Raw genomic sequence first — 19445 nt, 5'->3', positions numbered from 1 at the left:
TCCGCGCGCTACTCAGAGACAAAGGGAGATGGTGTTGGCAAAGCATTGTGCGATGGCAGACAAAGGGATTCAGTCCGGCGCAGTTGAAAGGGATTCAGTCCGGCGCGGTTGAAAAGAAGGGGAGCTAGCCAATGGGCAGAAAAGTTGACGCAGTGAGAAGCTGACGCACTGACAAAATTGTGGACGGGAAGGTGGTCTGACAGGCGGTGAAAATTGTGGACCGCCTGGCAAGTGACTGATGGGTAAGTGACAGACCGACAGACTGACGGACCGACAGACTGATGGACTGACAGACTGACGGACCGACAGACTGACGGACCGACAGACTGACAGACCGACAGACTGACGGACCAACGGACTGACGGGAAGCTGTGTGTACCTTGGGCACAGCACCAGTGTCAAAGTTGGATTTGTCTGTTGGGCACTGGACCTGTCCTCCACTTTGTCCGTTGCCCAGCCAATTTCCTTGCAATTTTGACGCGTCCCTTGCCCATCGCCCGTCCCTCCACCCAAAAATTGACATTGTCCGTTGCGGCACTGGAGCAGTGTAAATTTGCCTGTCCTTTGGACCGACGGACAGCCAGAGCCGCCCACCGTTTGGCAGGAAGGAATCGCCCGTCGCCACCGACCGATGCGCCGCCGCCTAGGGCTAGGACAATTTCGAGTTGAATCTTCGCATCAAAATTTCGAATTCACTCATTGCCTTTGGCCGTGCGCTTGCCGCCCAAGCGGGGCACCGGGCGAGCCTTTTTGTCGGGCAAAGAGGTGCTAACATCTTCGGCCAACCGTTGCCGCTTGCTGGACAATGTTGCTTGATGAGCGCACCGACCAATTTGATTCGCCTGGCCTTGGCGCAGTGACACTCGTTGTGGGCGTCGACGGTCCCGCAGCGGTGCGGTGCCCCAAAGCGAGGGCGAGGCTGTTCGTAGCCTGGCTTCTCGAATCCTGGCTGGCCACTTGTAGCCTCAGCGTCAGGCTCGTTGTGAGTGTGGTCGCACCCTAGCAGCGCGCTGTTCCAAAGGGAGGCTGCTGAGGCTCGTCGCGGGCGTGGACGAGCCTGAAGCAGCGCGCTGCCCCAAGGCGAGGCTTCTCGAAGCCTGCGAGGCACCTCGTTCCTCCCGTCCCTCCTGCGGCTTGAAGGCAATAAACCCTTTCATGAGTCCAAGTGCAGCGGGCCTTGTCTTGAGGTTGCTTGCCGTCGGCAAGACGTTGTGCGGAGCCATATTCCAATACGGAGTGTTCACGATGTTCAGCTTGAATCCGTGAGAACAACCTCATTCGACAGGAGGCAGCGCAAGACGGGAGAATTGATCAACTGCGTGAAAGTGGAACCTCTACACTGCCCGATGCACGGTCGCACGACCATCTCGAAGGAGGAGTGAGCGCGCGAGCGGTTATCGGTTCTCGAGTGAAATGTCTGCCTTCTTACAGCGCCTCTTGCCAAGTGCGAGCAAACGACGTCGCCAAAGCAGCTCCGGGTCCTGCCAAGACGGCCTCGAGCATATTCGGAGGGTGCCCTTGCTCAATTTGCGCTGCCCAAAGTCCAATGATCGTAGCAGCCAGGTTGCCCAGCAGGAAACGAGGTCCCAGCCCAATCGTGCTTGCCGAAGGCAGCGTCCATGACCAGTCACCGTTGCGGATAGCAAGCAAGACGGGAGACAAGTAATCTGCGCGACTGCCACTAGCACCATCAGACGGGTACATCGGTCTTATGAAAAACCCGAATACGCCTGCCCACCAAGCTGCCATCAGCAACCATTTGACCGCAAGAAAGTTGGAGATGATCAAACGGACGCCTGCGTCATGATCTGATGCGCTCTCCTCAATGCGCTCCGCAGGTGCGATCAGCAGAGCAGGGAGGAGAAAAAGCGGGTAAAGCTGTATCGTTGAGGTATGACAAGACGCCAAAAGGGTAAGCGACTCCGAGTCCCAAGACCAATTCTGTGGCCGAAGTACACGAAAAGCATCGACCTACCTCGAAAAGATGGTGCGTAAAGTAGTAAGCATGATCGTTGGCGGTATTGCCGAAAAAGATACCTAGACAGGCACACATTGCTGTGGCGACAAGCAAGGTTACCAGCCGAACGTAGTTGCTGTTGACCGAGACGTGACTGTGTTCGCTCGAATTCTTGTACGAGCTGTGCTTCGGGCTGAATTTAGGTCGTTGTTGAACGATAACGGGAGGCGTAGGCGGATAAAAAAGAGCCGTGGTCATCGCCACTGTGATGAGCTGCGTCGTTGTTGCAAATGCGAATGCCTTGAAGGTCTCGAAGCGAGTGCGTGCACTGTAGAGCACGTTGAGCAGCAAGGGCGCCAAGACGGAAATGAACAGAAGCGCGGTCTGACGAGGTACCAACAAGGGATGGGATTCAGCCGAGGACTACTGTAGCTGGCTGTAGCCTGCGCAATGGTGGCGTAAGGCATTGGTTCACTTACAGCTCTACCAGCCGGTACGGAGAAGACCTGCTCGAAGGCGTACATCAGCGAGCAGATGTGCGCGTCGAGCAATGGAAACCCGGTATGTGATCCGAAACGGTCTGATACCGAGCCAGGTGCCATGTTCACGCATTGGTCGAATGCAGTCCGAGCGATTCCGGCTCGCCCCTGGCTCGCGCCAACCAGAAGCACTGCCACGGCTAGGCTTCGAAGCCAGAACGATTTGCTGCCTTGGGCTCGAGAAGATCTTGAAACGTAGCAAGACATGTTGGGGATCTCGGACGACGTGTGCGGAAAGATGCAAGAGTCTTCGAGACGAGTACTTATGGAGGCCGAGAGCACCTTTCATGCGTGAGAGCCGATCGCGCTCCTTGCGCCTGCAACACTTGATCAGTATCGAGTTAAAGTCCACCAGTACCAGGGTCCAATGCAAGCTCGTAGCAACAGTACCTTCCATAGGGGGTTGCAGTGACCGGAAATAAGGCATGTTGCCGCTACGACTGCCGGCCTGTCGGAATTTTGAAAGCGGGTCCCATTCAATTCATAATTTTGGCGGGTGCCAGGGTAGCACGCTGACAGAGGATGACGATGGCGGTGAAAGGTGGCGGGTGAAAGTCGACGGCGAAGATACAACACGATCGCATCAATGGCACTCGCTTCCATGAGCTTCGGTGCTCAGCATGGGGTTCCTTTCACGGATACGCGAATTGGCAGTCGGGTCACTGCAAGGTCCGACGGCTTTGCACGCCGAGAGTTGCGCGTGTCGGAATTATGTGGTGGATACGCGTGGTGGATACGCCAGTCAACGCGGGTCTCATTCAGAAATTGAGCGCTTGCAAGCAGGGCTTCCGAGCGAGACGCCGAGTACTTCCCGGTCATTACACCCTTGTGGGGGCGTCTGGAAAGCACCACCATGCTAGACGAGGAGCAAGACTGGCCGTATGGGGCTAGCCTTTGATTGACGGGCAAGCTCGGTTGTCGGAATGCTTGCTCAGGCTCGCATCCGCGCGCTTTTAGATACCGTCGGTAATGGTGAGGTTCTTCTTCCCCTGTCGACCGATTACTACACTTCGATACGGCTGCGACTCCCCGCTTGCTTCCGACTGCCCGGAATATACGCAGACCCGGCGAGCCCAAGCGCCGTAAGAATGAACGCCAAGCCGCCCCAGGGCTACTCCTTGCTTACGCTCGGCTTCCTCTCCGCCACCATCTTCACTTTTGTCTGGTTCCAATACAATGCGTCGATCCCAACGGAATGGTTCTTCAGCTATGGTAGCTTGGCCGAGCATGACAACGCCATGACACACGGTAATAGCAGCGGCGAGCCCGCCCTAGAACCAATCGAATTGTTCAGACAGTATAAGGTGCTACCTCCCATGGCCAGTCTGCGAAACAGCAGCGGACAGTTTGATTTCATCCAACGTAAGGAAGCCTTTGGGCTGTACTATGTTGGACACGCCTTTCCCGGGTGAGTCTTTCATCCGCGCACTCGCTCGGTGCGCAAGAGAGGTCGAGGGCAGGAGCTGACATGATCATCTTGGTCTTCGTTGGCATCTTGCCAGACTGCTGTGGTGCATCTTAATGGCAGTGCAGAACACCAACAAAGTTCGCGAGGCGTATCCTTGTACCCACCGTGTCCTTGGACGGATCACCCTTGCCATCTCGACGCTCCTGAGTCTCTCTGGCTGGTCACTCCTTCGCAGGAAGGGGCTTTCCTTCCGCCACGAAGACTGGTGTCATCTCCACAAAGTGCGCTTCGATGGCAGGACCGTGTTTCTGTGGCCAAGCTTTGCTAGCATGACCGATATGATCGGACTCCTTGTCTTATTCACGGGCTACAAGACCATCGCTCACGCACGTCGGGGTAACTATGCTGCGCATCGGACATGGGCACGCTTCCACACCTATACCGGGTTCGCCATCCCAGTGCAGAGAGCTTGTCAAGGCTTCCTCTTCGTCGTTGCCATGCTCGTTCCTCTCTTACCCAAGTCTATTCTTCAACGTTTCAACTATCCCTCGAGCGACGAATCTACCTACGAGGCGGAGCTCGCCTGCATGGGCCTAGCAGTGTTCTTGGCTGCCATCACCTCGGCATTCATTGTCTACCGCGACGTTTCCCGGCGACCTTCAAGACGCAAACACGCAAATGCCAAGGTCAACTGACACTGTAACCGTGCTACAGACTTGGCGCAGACCCCTTCAGCAGGTTGTTCAAATTTCATTCTACCGATAGAGGGAAGCAGCAGCAGACACTCCAGCGTTCGTGTCGAAACTGTAGCACATCAATTAGATTCTTGGTGCTATCGCCGCGGGTCTGAGTACAACGAATTCTACAACGGGCACACTCTGACACCTCCAGTGGCCGACTGGTCACACAAGACTTGACCATACACGGCATCAAAAGCTGGCACACAGCTGCTCCAGCTCGACGACGAATGCATCGCAAATCGCCTCGATACGGTGTGCCTCCATGGCGGATCGATCGCAGCGCGCTCCCAATGAAAGCGTGCCTGTCTTTGCATCCAGGCCAACGTCCATGTAAAGCTGTGCTGTGCCCTTCGACTGGAAGGCAGCGTCCGAGGGGTCGTAGTCGACACTGGTCTTGCCGTGCATCAGAGGGTGGCGCGTAAAGTAGCCACTGTCGTAGGGTAGCCTGTGTGGCTTCAGCAGCGCCTTCTTCTCCTCTGCTTCGTCTCCGGTCCCGGGTTTGGACTTGTGCCACAGCAGGTTGAGGTGTGCATCGAAGGCCACCGGGCAGACCACGTCATCCTGCTGATGGTTTGCTCGTAGGACAAGCTGCCTCTGGATCCTCCTGAGTTGTTCGAGCAGGTCCCCGCTACCTTGAGCTCCCACAACCACCGTCATTGGCTGCATGGCCGTCGTTGGCCCCACCAGCGCCCCAAGGCCGTCGAACGCACTCGACCTTCCTGCTGTGTAGAAGCCAAACGTTGGAGAGACCAGCGGGCGTTCGCCGGCGAGGGACGAGAGGAGACGTGCGTACGCCAAGATGACCACCTCTTGCAGCCCGACTCCTTGTGTCCGACACCTAGCATCCAAGACGTCCGCTTCCTTCAATGCAGCTTTTCGAACATGCATGGCCTGCTCGATCGACTGCTGTACTCCCATGCACACCAGCGTTGGTGAAGCGCCGCGCAAGATCCTGTCCCAAAGCGCCTTGTCTGCAACGTGGGATCGAAGTGCGTCCCGCGACGTCTGCTCGACGAAGCGGATCCAGCTGACAGGATCCGGTATGGACCTCAGGCCATCTTTCTCGATGTTGCGGTAGAGGTGTGTCAACTCGTACGCCATCAAGCGCATGCTCCAAGCATCGTAGCTTGTATGATGGACCGTGAGCAGGACAAGGTCCTTCTGCTTTCCCTGTACCAACGTCAGCCGCACCGATGGCCGTGAAAGATCGCTGGGAGATGCATTGAGCCTCTTGACGGCTTCAAACGCCGCTGAATCCACATCGTCACCGCCGTCAACCAGTGCCAGCTTGGAGCGCTCGTGGTGACGCAACACCGAACAGGCTTCCTTGAACACCACCTGCACGACCGTCCCTTTTGCCTTGGAGCGCACAAAGGCGGTGCGAAGAGCTGCGTTGCGTCGACACAGCTCGCGCCAGGCAGACTCGAGCCTGGGCGCGTCGAGCTTGTACTCCGTGGCGTACACAAATGTAGGCTCCAAGAATCTTCGACCCCGTTGCAGCCAGAGATCGATGTGCTGCTTTTGCCCGGTCAAGACAGGTAGTACCGCCTCGATTTCGCTTGCTGCTACATTGAGGAGCACAGCTGCTTCCTGCTCGACCTCGCTGCTCACCAGTTCTACTGGCTCTTGTTGTGCGGGTCGTGTTGAGTCGCTTGCCGTGCTCTCTTCCGCCGTGTTTGAAACTACGGTCAGTCTGGCAAACGTTCCGGCTGAGAGAACTTCGTATGGCGTCAGAGGCACGCCCTCGCTGCGAGCATCTGCAGAAATGCAAATGGCTAGCAGCGAGTCGATGCCAAGCAAGAAAAGGTTCGGGCAGGCCACAATCGCACCCTCTTCCGTGTTCAGGCGCCTTGCGAAATGACGCAGCACGATCTTCTGCTCTTCGCTGGTCAATCTGCGACGCCCATCGCCGACTTCCATAAGATTGTCGGCCTCTTGCGCCCGTCCATCCGCAGGTGTCGTCAGAGGAAGTGCTGCCAAAGCTTCTGGGAAAGCTCCTACAGGTCGATGAGGCCGGTGCAAAAGGTCCGAAAGCACCCCGGCAAACATTTGCAGCGTCGTGGCAAGCCAGCCTGCACCGCCAACAGCATCGCTGGCTCCCGCTTTGATGACGATCCCTCGGTCGTCCTGGATGACGGAAATGTTGACGGGATATTCGGAAGCTGATGTGAAGGCTGTCTTGACTTCACCCTCTGTCATCGCAGGCGAGCCTTCGGACGCCTCGATTCCCGTCCACAGCTCCGCAGTGCCGTCGAGCGCGGCCTGCGACTTGCCCGAGACGTTGTGAAAAACGAACAGGCTATCAAACAATGTCCTGTAGGCGGCTCGCTCTCGCTTCCAAGCATTCTGGATGCTTCCCAACGACGCATGCTGGAAAGGCTGCGCAGCAAGAACGCGTTTGTGCAGTTCTCGAGCCGCTGCAGCGTTCGAGGCGAGATCGTCCTCCAAGCGCACCCGGATCGGCACTGTGTTGATGAGCGGTCCACTGATGTCTTCGATCCCCGGCAGAGTGAGATAGCGACCTGACACGACCTGACCGAAGCAGACATCGCGCTGGCCCGAACAGACGGCCAGGACTTTGGCCCATCCAAGCAACGCCACTGCCTGCGGTGCCGCTCCCAGCTCGGCGCTCCTTTGCTTCAACTCGGTCGCCGTGATGGGAAGTCGTACCTCGTCCAGCCGATACGGAGCTGTAGCCAGTGCTTCTACCTGTGCGGACCCCTGAACGAGCAAACTCGGTCGATCGAAGCTGGTGAGCGTCTGCTGCCAGTACTGCTTCGACTCTTGTGCGGTGGAACGAATCAGGTCTGCCGCCAAACAGAAGGGTTGGCGCACCATCAGTTCGGCTGTCTCGTCGCGATACACCTTTTTCATGTCTGCAAACAGCCACGGTAGGGAGACGCCATCGTACAGGCTGTGGTGCATCGAGATGACAAGAACATCTTCCTGTGATGAACAATGGAGCACAGCAGCTTGCCATGGGCTGACATTGAACCGTTCCGCACGATCGAAGCAGAAGTCTGCACCGTACTCCCGCAGTGCCTTCGATGGGGCCTTGTTGCTGTGGCGATGGGACAGCTGAGGACGTGGAGACAGCTTGTCAAAGGGTGTCACCTCGGCAATCCACGACAACAGCCCCGGTTCGGCGAGCTTCTGACCGGCGGACAGCTCTTCGAGGTGGAAGGCTGTCCGCAAAATATCGTGAGCTGCTACCAGGCGCTGCAGAGCCCGCTGCAGTCGATCGTAGTCCAACGCCTCGTTCAGCAGAACAGCATGGTGATGAACGTACAGGTCGTGGTTTGGCGAGGCGATCGTGCCGTTCAGCATACCGGCTTGCAACGGCGTAGCTTCGTAGCGTAAAGTAGCGTCTGTTGGAGAGGGCAAGGCCGTGTCGCTTGCGTTGGACCCGCTTCTTCTTTGATCGAGTAGCTGCGATAGACCTGCGACAGAACCTGACGCCAGGACATCGTGAGCACTCAGCTGCAGCTTGCATTCGCTCCTCAAACGTGCCGAGAAGCGCAAAGCCACGATGGAATCGAGGCCAATGCGCAAAAAGGGCGTGTCTAGCTGGAGCAAATCTGCTGACGGTGCGCCGCACATGTCCACAGCTAGGTTCCGAATCTTCTCCTCGACCTCGGTCATCGGACGCATTGCGAGCTTCGACACGCCGTTCCGGTCTGGCATCCCGATTGATGCAGAGGACAGCCTCGGCACCCCTGCTGCCTCGAGACTCATTCCGACACCTGCACCTGATGCAATCTTGTTGAGAAGCAAGCAGAGCGTCTCGACCATCGCTTCGAGTCCGCCCTGGGGCAGGACATGCTTGACCATTGCCGAGATACGCAGCTCGTCGATAGCAGCATCGACCGTGACCTCGACGGCCGCAGGCGCATCGGTGTCTGCGTCGATCTGATCCAAGTGCCATCTTCTTGCCTTCGAATCCGTGTCCGACTGTATAAAGCTGAACAGGAGATCCACGATGGACCCCTGCCGTTCCGATCCAATCCATCTGCGGATCTGACGCATCGACGTATGCTGGAAAGCTAGGCAGGAGCTGTTCCATTCGTAGCATGCTCGAACAATGTCAGCAAGGTCCTCTGCTCCACGAGCAGCGCAGAGCGAGAAGGGCATGGGGACTGTCGTCAGGCACGGAGCGACGATGTGTTCCGCAGACGCAAGATCCAGCGACCGGCCCCAGAGCACGATGCCTAGCGTGAATGCCGGAGTGCCGAGCGAACGGCTCACTGCTATGCCGAGAGCTGCCGCTAACAGCGAAGACAGCGTGACTTGCAGCTTTTGCGCAACAGCTTCGAGAGGCTTCAGCTGCAGGGAGGCTTTGCAGCGAACCGAACTCGAGCCACTTGTGGGCGCTGACACTCGATCGAAGCGGTCCCACACGCTCGGCTCGTTGACAGGGTAGTCGACGAAAGCGCTGCACCAGAATCTCTGAGCCTGTTGAGCAGGGACGGCCAGGATGGACTCGATCAGGTTCTGCATCCTTGGACTCTCGCTTTTGAGGCACTGAGCATCCTCCTCTTGCAACAGGGTGGTCAAATCTCGGAGCAGAAGAGTGAGCGAGTGACCGTCGTACAGAGCGTGATGCATTAACAGGACAAACGCTGCTCGTGCGGATGAGTCCTTTTCGAACTCGATCCGCCACGGAGGAACAGCAGAGATGTCACGCAAGATCGCAAGTGGCGTAGCTGGCTCCCGCTCGCCTTGACTTGGGCGTACCAAATGTCGCTCGATATCGACGTGCTGCAACACTACTTGTGCGATCGTGCCATCATCGACGTGGTCAAAGCACGTGCGCAAGATGCTGTGCCGCTGGGCAAGACGCAGCCAAGCACGTCGGAGCGTCTCTGCTGATGGACAGCGCTCCTGCGGTAAGCGTCCAACGTCCAAGCTGATTCTCATGCGCGCAACATACACAGTTTCGGTGCTGCTAGCGCTAAGAGAAAGCGCAACCATGCCTTCCTGCGAGGGCAGACAAGGCAGTACGTCCTCTAGCATATCCGCGCGCGTCGCCTGGAGGCGCTCTCGATGACGCGCTCTGAAGGCTGCAAGCGCATCGCTTCCGACGGAGAGGTCGATGTCGAGATCGGACGTCTCACCATTGCCTTTGGGGAATGCTGAAGCCATAGAAGCGATCTGGTGGATCTGTGGTCGCATGCGAAGCTGAGCTATTGGCACAATCAGCCCACACTTGCGCAGCTGACTGGCCAGTCGAATGACGCTGATGCTGTCGATACCAAGATCAAAGATCGAAGTAGTTGGGCGAAGCTTAATTGGGCACCTTGGAAGGATCTGACCAACAGCACGGGCAACCTTAGCTTCCAAGACAGTAAGCTCGCGCTCCGCATCGACTTGAAGGCCGTCGTTAAAGCTCGCGTTCGTATTCGCCTTCTCCTGCAGCTGGAAAAGCTGCGCTGGGTCTGCGGATGCGAGCCATGCCTTCAGTCCGCGCGTGTCCGTCTTGCCAGAAGCGGCCAACTGGGTGAGATGCGATACTGCCACCACAAGATCAGGCACCATGTAGCTTGGCAGATGTTGCTTGCAGTACAGATGCGCACGTTGAGCTACCCGGACCATCTCGGAGGCTGCATCAAGGAAGCATGGCAGCGAATCGCGCCTCCGTGTAGCAGACGAGGTGGACTTGGGTGCAATCAGTGTGATGAGGAGCGGTTTCGCAAGACGCTGATGCTGCAAGATCAGCGTTGTAACATGAACTTCTTCGTCCGCACCGGCAATGACACATTGCGAGACCTCGCCAAGCTCGAGCCGCTGGCCGCGGATCTTTTCCTGCTCGTCACGTCGGCCAAGGTAGTGTAGGCGCCCGTCTGCCATCATTCGCACCGAATCGCCTGTGCGGTACATTCGAGTACCGTCCGGAAGAGTCACAAACCCGCTGGAGGCGCGTTGAGAGGGAGCGAGAGCATGGTAGCCCAGGGCAACCAGGTCACCGCGGATGCACAGCTCTCCCGCTCGGCCGCGTAGAATAGGAGAGGGCTGATCCCGGTCGTCGAAGTCGAGGACGACGGCCGTGTTTCCGGGAAGAATCTGTCCAATGTCGCGCACATGGCTGTCGGCGTGCACTCGATTGACTGTACACATGATGGTCGTCTCCGTAGGTCCATATGCGTTGAGGACAATGAGCTTGCTGGCGAGTGTGTCTCGAACACGGTCCGTCAGCCTCTCACCGCCAACGCCGAGGAAGACGAGCGAGGGCACCTCTTCCGCAACGAGGTCGCAGTGGTCCAGCAGCGAGGGCACGCAGCTCATGTGTGTGATGGACAGTCTCTGGATCGTAGCCTTGAGGTCGCCGAGAAGAAGCGACCTTTCACCCGTTGCAAGGGCCATTCCAAATCGCCACGACATGAACATCTGCGATAGATGAACATCGAATGCTCTGCCTGCCAAGCCCAGATATCGTCCTGTACCTCCCAGTCGTAGGGAAGAAGGACACTCGGCACAGACGACTTCGGCGTAGGACTCGACAAAGGAGCAGAGGTTCGCCCGCCCCACTAGCACCCCCTTTGGCTTGCCAGTGGAGCCGGAAGTGTAGAGCAGGTACGCTCCATCATCCGCAGACGTATCTTCGGTCGTTGTGCCCTTTTCTTGGGCGACGGCCAGGCGCTGTTCGAAATCTTCGTCGCTGGTGCTCAATACCAAGCACTTACAGTCGTCTTGGGCATCGCCAAGGCAGTGTCCCTCGGTCACGACCAAAGCACAGCTGCTGTCGGTGATGAGCAGACGTTTGCGTTCGGCTGGTAGCTGATCGTCGATTGGGAGGTAGGTTCGCCCGCATTTGAAGATGGCAACGGTAACCGCTAATGAGATCAGGGACCGTCGCATACACAGTGCGATGGGTCCTTTCGCTGGCAGATCGAGCGAGCGGATCAAAGCCGACACCTGGTCGGCTTTGGCGTCCAGCTCGGCGTATGTATACGCCGACAAGGTTGCCTCGTTGATGGAGCCAGTCTCGGACTTTCCAGTGGCGATGATGACCGCAGGCCACGTTGGATGATGCTTGGAATGATGAGCAAGCCAATGTAGAGGATCATGACCTCGGTACGCGGTGCCCCCGTTGCCCCTTGAATAGGTGCCTCGAGATACGGAATGGACCGCGGACAGGCGACCGCTGCTCTCTCCGACCTTCATAAACAAGTTGTGAGCCGTCTCTTCGGGTTTACTGATCATCAAGTCGAGAAGAGAGACAACTTGCTCCAGCAACACCTCGAGCATCTCGTTCGAGATTCGATCCTCCTTCATCGAGAGTTCCAGAAGCAGGCCATCGTCGTCCGTCTCGCCTTGCTCGTGCACATTGAGAACTGTGCTGTGCTCGACGCGGATATCCGACTCTCTTTCCTCCACCAGAGCCCAACTCTGCTCTTCTTGGGGTGACCCCTTCTGTACAGATCCGTCCGGATGCCGGAACTGATGGTAGACGTACATGGCAGTGAACATCTCTTGATCCGGTAGTGTGCCCATGATTTTGCTCAGAGCTCCGAGAGGGGCAAATCGGTGCTTGATCGAGGGGTGAACTATGGCTCCGCGTTCGCAGATCGATACTATTGGCTCGTGCTTTGAAGCAGCAGTGAGCAGCAGCGAGAAAGGGAGCGTCGTAAGAAGCGGGCCAACAGCCCCCCTTTCGGTCGAAAGGCTGGTATGCAGGTGTCGCAGAGATAGGACCTCTCCGAGGACAATGTGACACGAGCCTTCGGTCTCGGCGTACTGACCCAGCACCATCGCTAATGCCGTCTTGATGAGCGTGGAAACACCTGCGGCGAGAGGTCGAGAAGTTTTGCACCGGAACGAACGTCTGGCAGCCACGAATCGAGCTGCTGCCTTCTCGTCCGGAGAGGCTTTGACACTGGTAAGATCGGGGAGCAGCGTCGCCGGTCCACGAGCTCGCAGCTGCGTCTCCCAGTGGTGTAAGCTTCCGCTTCGCTCTTCTGCGGTGCATGCAAACGCGTACTTGCATTGGGCTGACAGTGACGTGAGAGGCGGGAGAGCGTCCCACTGACCTGACCCAAGTGCATCGTACTCGGCGCGAACGCGATCCAAAATGGCCTTGATTGAAGGTCCGTCGTACAAGGCATGGTGGATACACAATGCCGAATACGCAATTTTGTCAACCGTCAGAATCTTGAGAGCCCACAAGGGGCGCTTGGCAAGGGAGACGCCAACACGATCCATTGCGACGGAACGTTTCCACTCTGACACCGCCCTATGGATCTCATCCTCGGACGAGAGAGCGTCTGAAGGATCGAAGTCGAAACACGATGTGTCTGCGTGCCTGTACAGCAGCTGCAGCGCGAAAACATCGAGCTCGCCATCGAAGCTCAGCGGCTCCTCGAGATCCTCCGACTGAGATACAATGGTAAAGACAGTGCGCAGCATGTCGATGCTGTTGACCGTCCTTTTCCAGGCTTGCGCAAAGCGTCCGAGATCGACTTGGGCATCGAGGCGTACAAGATGATCACTCCAGTAGGCAAGAGGATCTGAAAGAGTTTCTGTCAACATGCCTTCCTGTAGACCGCTGCACGGCAGGATGATCTCCAGGTCATCTTGGAGACACGACGACAACACCTTACGGACGCTGACGTCGAACTCGCTCAGCTTGGCGGAGAGCAGCTGAGACCGTCCATCCTTTCGCATTGGTTCGCCTTCCTGTTTAGAAAACTGGTACACCTCTTTGACGAGCGTGCGCACCGTAGAGCAGGCTAGCATCGTGGAGATCTGCACCGGTATCCCACTCTGCTTGAGCTTGGCAGCCAGACGAATGACTCGAATCGAGTCAAGCCCAATGCTTGCGAGTGAACTTGCTTTGCTGATGTCTGGCGTTGCAGTGCCCGTGACCTCACTGATCGAGGTGATGATTCGCCGCTCTAGTGAAGCAACTGCCTCGTCCTGCTCTTCGGTTGACGTCTGCAGACTGTCCAGGGAGGAGGACGACAGAGCTCGCGAGGAAAGATCAGCAGAGGCATAAGCGGCTTGGAGCTTGGCCCGGTCGATCTTAGCCGAGGCGGTCTGAGGAATGCGGGAAAGGACGAGCACCATCGATGGCACCATGTACGGCGGCAGGACGTCGCCAACGTCTTGCAATGTGCTCTGCGCCAGCTCCAACGCCGCTGTACTTGTCAAGAGGAGGCTTTTTGCATCATCTTCGCCCTTCCTTGACCAATCAGCCGCAGCGAGGTCAGGGCAAGCCAGGAAGCTGATCACTTGCTTGGAAGGACGATCAGGACGGCTCAGCATCATTGTCTCGGCTCGCTCCGCCACCGCTCCTGCTCGCCCCTCCTGCACGGAGATGAGAGCGGCTGAAATCTCGCTAAGCTCGACACGAATGCCTCCAAGCTTGACGAGATCGTCGCGTCTGCCGATGAACTCGATGCTGCCATCGTGGAGCATTCGCACGTAGTCACCTGTGTAGTAGAGGCGCTCCTGCAACTCTGGGCAGAACTTGAACGCAGCCTCGGTCTTTTGCTGATCGTCGAGGTAGCCGCGACCCACCTGTGCACCTGCAAGTACCAGCTCGCCGACTGTCCCCTTGCCGCAAGGCCGCAATGGCTGGTCTCGATTTCTGCAGACGAAGGCAGACACACTTTGCATCGGCGCACCCACGTTGGCGCTCTGAAGTTTATCGTGAGCATCCACTCGACGAAGCGCAGCAACCACCGTCACCTCTGCCGGTCCATAGGTGTTGTACACTTCAGGTGGTGCCAGTTGTCTTCCATCATGCTGATGACACCCGGTCCAGTCGGCTGCTACAGATTCCGTAAGCTTCTCTCCAATGAAAGTCACCGAGGTGAGGCTCGGGCACGAGGCACGTGGCAGGCCCGCTGCAAAGGCAGGTGTCAGGTGTGCATGATCCGCCTGCGATGCCATGACGAGTTCTGCTGTCGAACCCAGCATAAGTTCACGCGTGGATGTGACGACGGTTCCGCCAAGCCCCCATGTCCAGAACAGATCCTGAACAAACACGTCAAATGTATATGCCGAGACTTGAAGGCAACGTGGGGGCTTGTCTTGATGCGGCGGCCGTATGTGGTATTGCAGAGCTCGCATGCTCGTCACGGCAGCACTGTGCTCGATCATGACTCCCTTTGGTGCCCCTGTGGTGCCACTCGTCCAGATCAGGTAGGCAAGGCTGTCCGGCGTAGCTGTGGGGTCGAGATTGTCTGAGGACAATTGGCTCGATCGACTCGGGTCGCAGACATCAACCTGAACCAGCTCGGCCTGCCTTTCGGCTTGAATGACGCCAAGACTGGCTGAAGTGGCCGGGGTGATCAAGATGACGCTGCTCCGTGTCCTGGCGATGAGTTCCAGCTGTCTTGCCCGTGGCGACTGCACATCGATCGGACACCAAGCTCCGCCAGCTTTGAGGATCGCGAGCACCGCCACGTATAGCTCTGCACATCGTTCCATGCAGATAGGGATGGGCTGATTTCGTAGCGTCTGTTTGCCGGTGATCGACAACAAGAGACGGGCGAGACGGTTCGCTCGCGCATTCAGCTCGCCATACGTCCAGCGCTGCAGCGTGGCCGAGTCGACATCGCTAGCATCCAAGCTGGAAAAGAATTCGAGAGCTATGGCACTGGAACTTGTGAAAGCTTTGCCCTCGAACTGGGAGTGAAGCAAGGTCATCTCCGCATCGCATTTGGCACTCTCGGTACCGCAAGAGCTGGAGATGGCAGAACGACGCAAGCCTTCGCCATTGATCACTTGTTCGACCGACGTAGAGTCGGTATTCTGCATCAGGCGATGCAGTATGTCGTCGTACTGGTGCAGTAGCAGCTGAGCGGAAGGGCCATCCAGCACGGCTTGGGAATATGTCAGGCGCAGTCGCAGCTCCCCCTCTGCTTGGGAAGCCGGCCATACCTCCACCATGACAGCGAAATCGTTCGCCATCACCGGATAAGAGATCGCATTCCAAGGCGAAGCTTTAGGAGCTTGTTGTCGTTGATTGCACGACTTCGAACCGTCGAATCGCTGTACTGCAAACAGGGTATCAAAAGGCATGAATCCAGAGGTTGCCAGTGCACCGAGCGGAATCTCGAGATGATCCAATGCAGCCGTGCTCGCTACCGTCGCTTCCGCCAGCAACTGCGCGACTCTCTTGTCCTTGCACCCGCCTTGTTTGTTTCCGAGTTCGATGATGAAGGGGATCACGTTGAAAGTGGGAGCCATGCAGAAGCGTGTCTCCCCGTCAAGGCGTCCGGACTGAACACTACCGCTGACGATGTGTTCGATGTCCTCATCTTCAGCGTAGGCTGCTAGGAGGAGGTTCCACGCGGTCTGCAACAGCGTCAGCGCAGTCGTGCGCTGACTTCGTGCTTGTCTGGAGATGGCATCCATGGACGACCGCGAGAACATCTCGATCACACCACTGCTCTTGGGAAGACCAGAATGAACCGTCGACTTGTGGCCATTGACGCATGGGAACCGTGTCCTGCCGACACCATCCAGCTTTTCCTTCCAAAAGCGACGGGATCCTTCCAGATTGCTCGTGTAATGATGCTTCACCGCACTCTCGAGCTGATTGCGGCTAGAAGAGGCAGATGGGCTGCAGGGATCCTCGTGCAGCAGGTCGATAGCCTCCTTTTGGAGAAGATCGAGACTTCCTCCGTCGAATATGGCGTGCATCATGCTGAGCACTACCAAGCATTCGCCATCATCAATTTCCCTTGCGGGAAGCAAAAGACTGAGATGCCAAGGAGGCTGGTCGAGACCGATAGTGTCCTCAACCCTTGCCAGGTGCTTCTCCAGACACGCGGTCAGCGTTGTGACTGAACAATGCGTGCTGACGTTGCCGTAGTCGGTACCAGGTGAGAGGATGCACTGTGCAAAGGGGGCTAGCTGGTCGTCTATCGGCACAAACACGGTCCTGTAGACATCGTGCCTTTGAATCACTTGTCGAAGAGCATCGTAGAGCCTGCGAGCTTCCGATGACGATGCCATGTGGTACACCGTGTGGTTGATGTACGGTCTTTTGAGGTCAGAGGATCCAGCTCGAGTGAGGAAGCTCGTAAGCATGCCGGACTGCGTTGCTGTAGTTGGTAGGACACTCTGCAATCGTAATCTCGCATCCTCGTTTGACAGAGCGGATAAGACCGCACCACGGCATCGGTCTCTGAAGGAATCAAGGGATTTGCACCATTCTTGCTCGCGCTGAGCCATCGAATCTTGATTCTGGCTGTGGTTGCTAGGCTTGGACGCGGCTGTACTCGAAATAAGGCGAGCGAGATCAGCGCAGGATCCAGCTTTCAAGACATGTGCTACATCCAGTCGTCTAGCAGCGGAAGCGGTGGACTCCTCGCGTCTGAGCAGCTGCAGAAGGCGCATTGCAGCAAGGCTGTCCATTCCAAGCTCGAAGAGGTCGGCTGACATCGAGATAGAGCTCGCCTTAAGCTGGCATACTGTCCCGATAGCTTGCACCACTGCTTGTGAAGTCAGATCGTCGGTGAGACTGGCTTCTTGGTGCTGGGGGCTGATCTTGCCGCCATCATTGCCGGTGGATGATGACAAGAGCTCAGAAACGAGCTGAGTAAGACGTTTCCGATCCGACTTGCCAGAGATTGTGACAGGTAGGTTGGAATGTACGATGTACTTCCACGGACGCATATGAGGAGGAAGCTGCGCCTCCGCAACGGCTCTGCAGTCAGCCTCCGCGTCTTTGCCGCTGATGGAAGCTCCGGCAAGCACGATACAGCATACGAGTCGCTCGCTTCCACTGATTTGGCCGTGCGACGTCGGCGGTCGCCAAACGACATTGGCCGCGTTCCGAATGAGTTCACTCGACTGGAGTACGGAGTCCACCTCGGCAAGTTCGACTCTTCTGCCGCTTAGCTTAACCTGCTCCGCGTTCATTCGGCCCAAGATCTCGATCAGAGGACGTCCATCACGATCCCAAACCAGCCTGGCTCGATCCCGGGTTCGATACACGCGCCCAAGCGGCGCCAAGGTCGTAAAGGCATCTTCGGTTGCTGCTGGCATGTTGAGGTAGCCCATGCCGACATGTGGACCCCCGATGACAAGCTCGCCCGTCACGCCCTGAGGGACGGTCTCGAGCTGCGTAGCTGCGCTGCCTGGATCGTGATACTCGTGGACAAGGGCCAACGAGCAGGACGACATGGGTGTTCCAATGATGGATCCGCGGTAGTCGGCTGGGAATGGCTGCAGGAGCGTGCAGTTGACGCTCGCTTCTGTGGGCCCGTACGCGTTGGCCAAGCAGGTGCGTGCATCATCGGCGGCAAAGTTTCGGATGACGGTGGCGTTCAAGCTCTCGCCCATTGTCCACAAGAAACGCAGGTTCGGCACTTGGTGCGGACGCAGCAGGGTGGCGACACTGGGTGTCGCCATCATGATGTCAGCGCCGCTGGTGCGCACGACGGTCTCAAGATCGGAGAGCGTGAGAGCACGAGGGGCGGAACATAGGGTGCCGCCGACGGAGAGCGTGACAAAAATCTCCATGACCGAAGGGTCGAACACGGTGGATGCAAACTGGAACCACTTGAAGGTCGAAGACGAGGTCGCAGGACCACGTTGTAGAAGCGTTGGGTGGAGGTGGTCCGCATGCGCTGCGATCGATGTGCTTGCAGAGTAGTGCGAGATCTGGACACCTTTGGGCGTACCCGTCGTGCCGCTCGTGAAGAGTACGTACGCACATTCTTGTTCGTGCTTATCGAGCCCGATGTCCTGGGAGGTAGGAAACTTGTCTCCATGCTCGAGTTCTGCCAAGGTGTCGGTGACATTGATCCACTCTACAGATGTGGGCATCCACTGCGGTGGGTCTGAATCCTTTTCTCCCAGCAGCACAGCTGTGTCGAGCTGCTCAAGCAACAACGCAAGTCGAGCGTGGGGTGCGTCGGCTGGCAGCGGGCAAAAGGCAAATCCGGCTACCAGGATCGCAATGTAGGAAACGTACAGCTCGAGCGAGGCGCTCATAACCATTGGCACGACAATTTGCATAGAACCCTGCTTCTTGCTCTTTGCTTGTGCTTTGCGGAGCTTGTTTGCGAGCACGAAGGCCGCATCTCGTAATTCAGCATACGTGAGGGTCTTGAAGTTGGCCGAACCGTCTTGATCGAGATCCTCGAGGAATTGGACTGCGATCCGTTCAGGGAATCGACGTGCTTGCTCCAAAAACGGTTGGTGAAGTCTCGTGTCCCTTGTGACATTGGTGGTTGCAACCGAGTTCAGGACCGAAAGAGGTATCTCTGATTCGGGCATGGCCGAATTGAGGACTTGACGGCAAAAGTGAGCACAGATACCCCGAGCCGCTTCAGCAGGCACGGCTTGAGCGAAGCGAATATTCACTTCGACAGTGCCTTTGCCGTCCCCCTGGATGCATTCGACTGCGATGGCCACGTCGTCATTGACGGTCGATGTTGGGGACGAGGCCCGGCCAGACGCAGTAGTGAAGCTGATTGCGATACCTGAGGGCGGCATCTTTCCACCGTACACAACTTGCTCCTCCATACCATCTGCGGATGCCAGGCACGATTGCCTAGCATCAACATTTAGTTTGAAAAGCACCTCGTCCGCGTTGCAGCCGACCAGCTGCGCTACAAAGGTGGCCAGCAAAGAGATCAGCTCGTGCTCATTATCGGAATGTGCAAGCCTTTCGACCGACTCCTGGCTTGCTCGAAGCGTAAACTTGAAGGTCCTATCCCCAATCGGAGCTCCGGTCGCTGCACCAGTCGAGTAAGGATGCAGCGCAGGTAGGCGGCTCAGCGTTCTCCTAACCATCATTTCCGATTTCCTAGGCGAGGAAGAAATTCGGGTTGAGTTCTTTC

The 19445-nt window shown here is 57.2% G+C and overlaps 3 protein-coding genes across 3 annotated transcripts; 1 reads left to right on the top strand and 2 right to left on the bottom strand.

The window, feature by feature from the left end:
• Window positions 1-971: 971 nt before the first annotated feature.
• Window positions 972-2559, bottom strand: PAN0_019c5871 (uncharacterized protein; the record flags this gene model as incomplete). Its single annotated transcript, XM_014798805.1, has 4 exons — window positions 972-1191; window positions 1430-1878; window positions 1976-2341; window positions 2437-2559. The coding sequence occupies 4 exons, from the start codon at window positions 2557-2559 to the stop codon at window positions 972-974; spliced, it is 1158 nt and encodes a 385-aa protein (XP_014654291.1).
• Window positions 2560-3584: 1025 nt separating this feature from the next.
• On the top strand, window positions 3585-4599 carry PAN0_019d5870 (uncharacterized protein; the record flags this gene model as incomplete). The annotated part of the gene is made up of 2 exons (XM_014798804.1): window positions 3585-3904; window positions 3999-4599. 2 exons carry the CDS (start codon window positions 3585-3587, stop codon window positions 4597-4599), a joined length of 921 nt encoding a protein of 306 aa, XP_014654290.1.
• Window positions 4600-4833: 234 nt separating this feature from the next.
• On the bottom strand, window positions 4834-19401 carry PAN0_019c5869 (nonribosomal siderophore peptide synthase SidC; the record flags this gene model as incomplete). The annotated part of the gene is made up of 1 exon (XM_014798803.1): window positions 4834-19401. One exon carries the CDS (start codon window positions 19399-19401, stop codon window positions 4834-4836), a length of 14568 nt encoding a protein of 4855 aa, XP_014654289.1.
• Window positions 19402-19445: the final 44 nt, after the last annotated feature.

This window comes from Moesziomyces antarcticus (assembly GCF_000747765.1).
Source record: "Moesziomyces antarcticus DNA, scaffold: scaffold_v10019, strain JCM 10317, whole genome shotgun sequence".
Classification (NCBI taxonomy): Eukaryota; Fungi; Basidiomycota; class Ustilaginomycetes; order Ustilaginales; family Ustilaginaceae; genus Moesziomyces; species Moesziomyces antarcticus.
The sequence above is the reverse complement of the archived record's forward strand: the minus strand, read 5'-3'. Positions and strand labels throughout refer to the sequence as shown.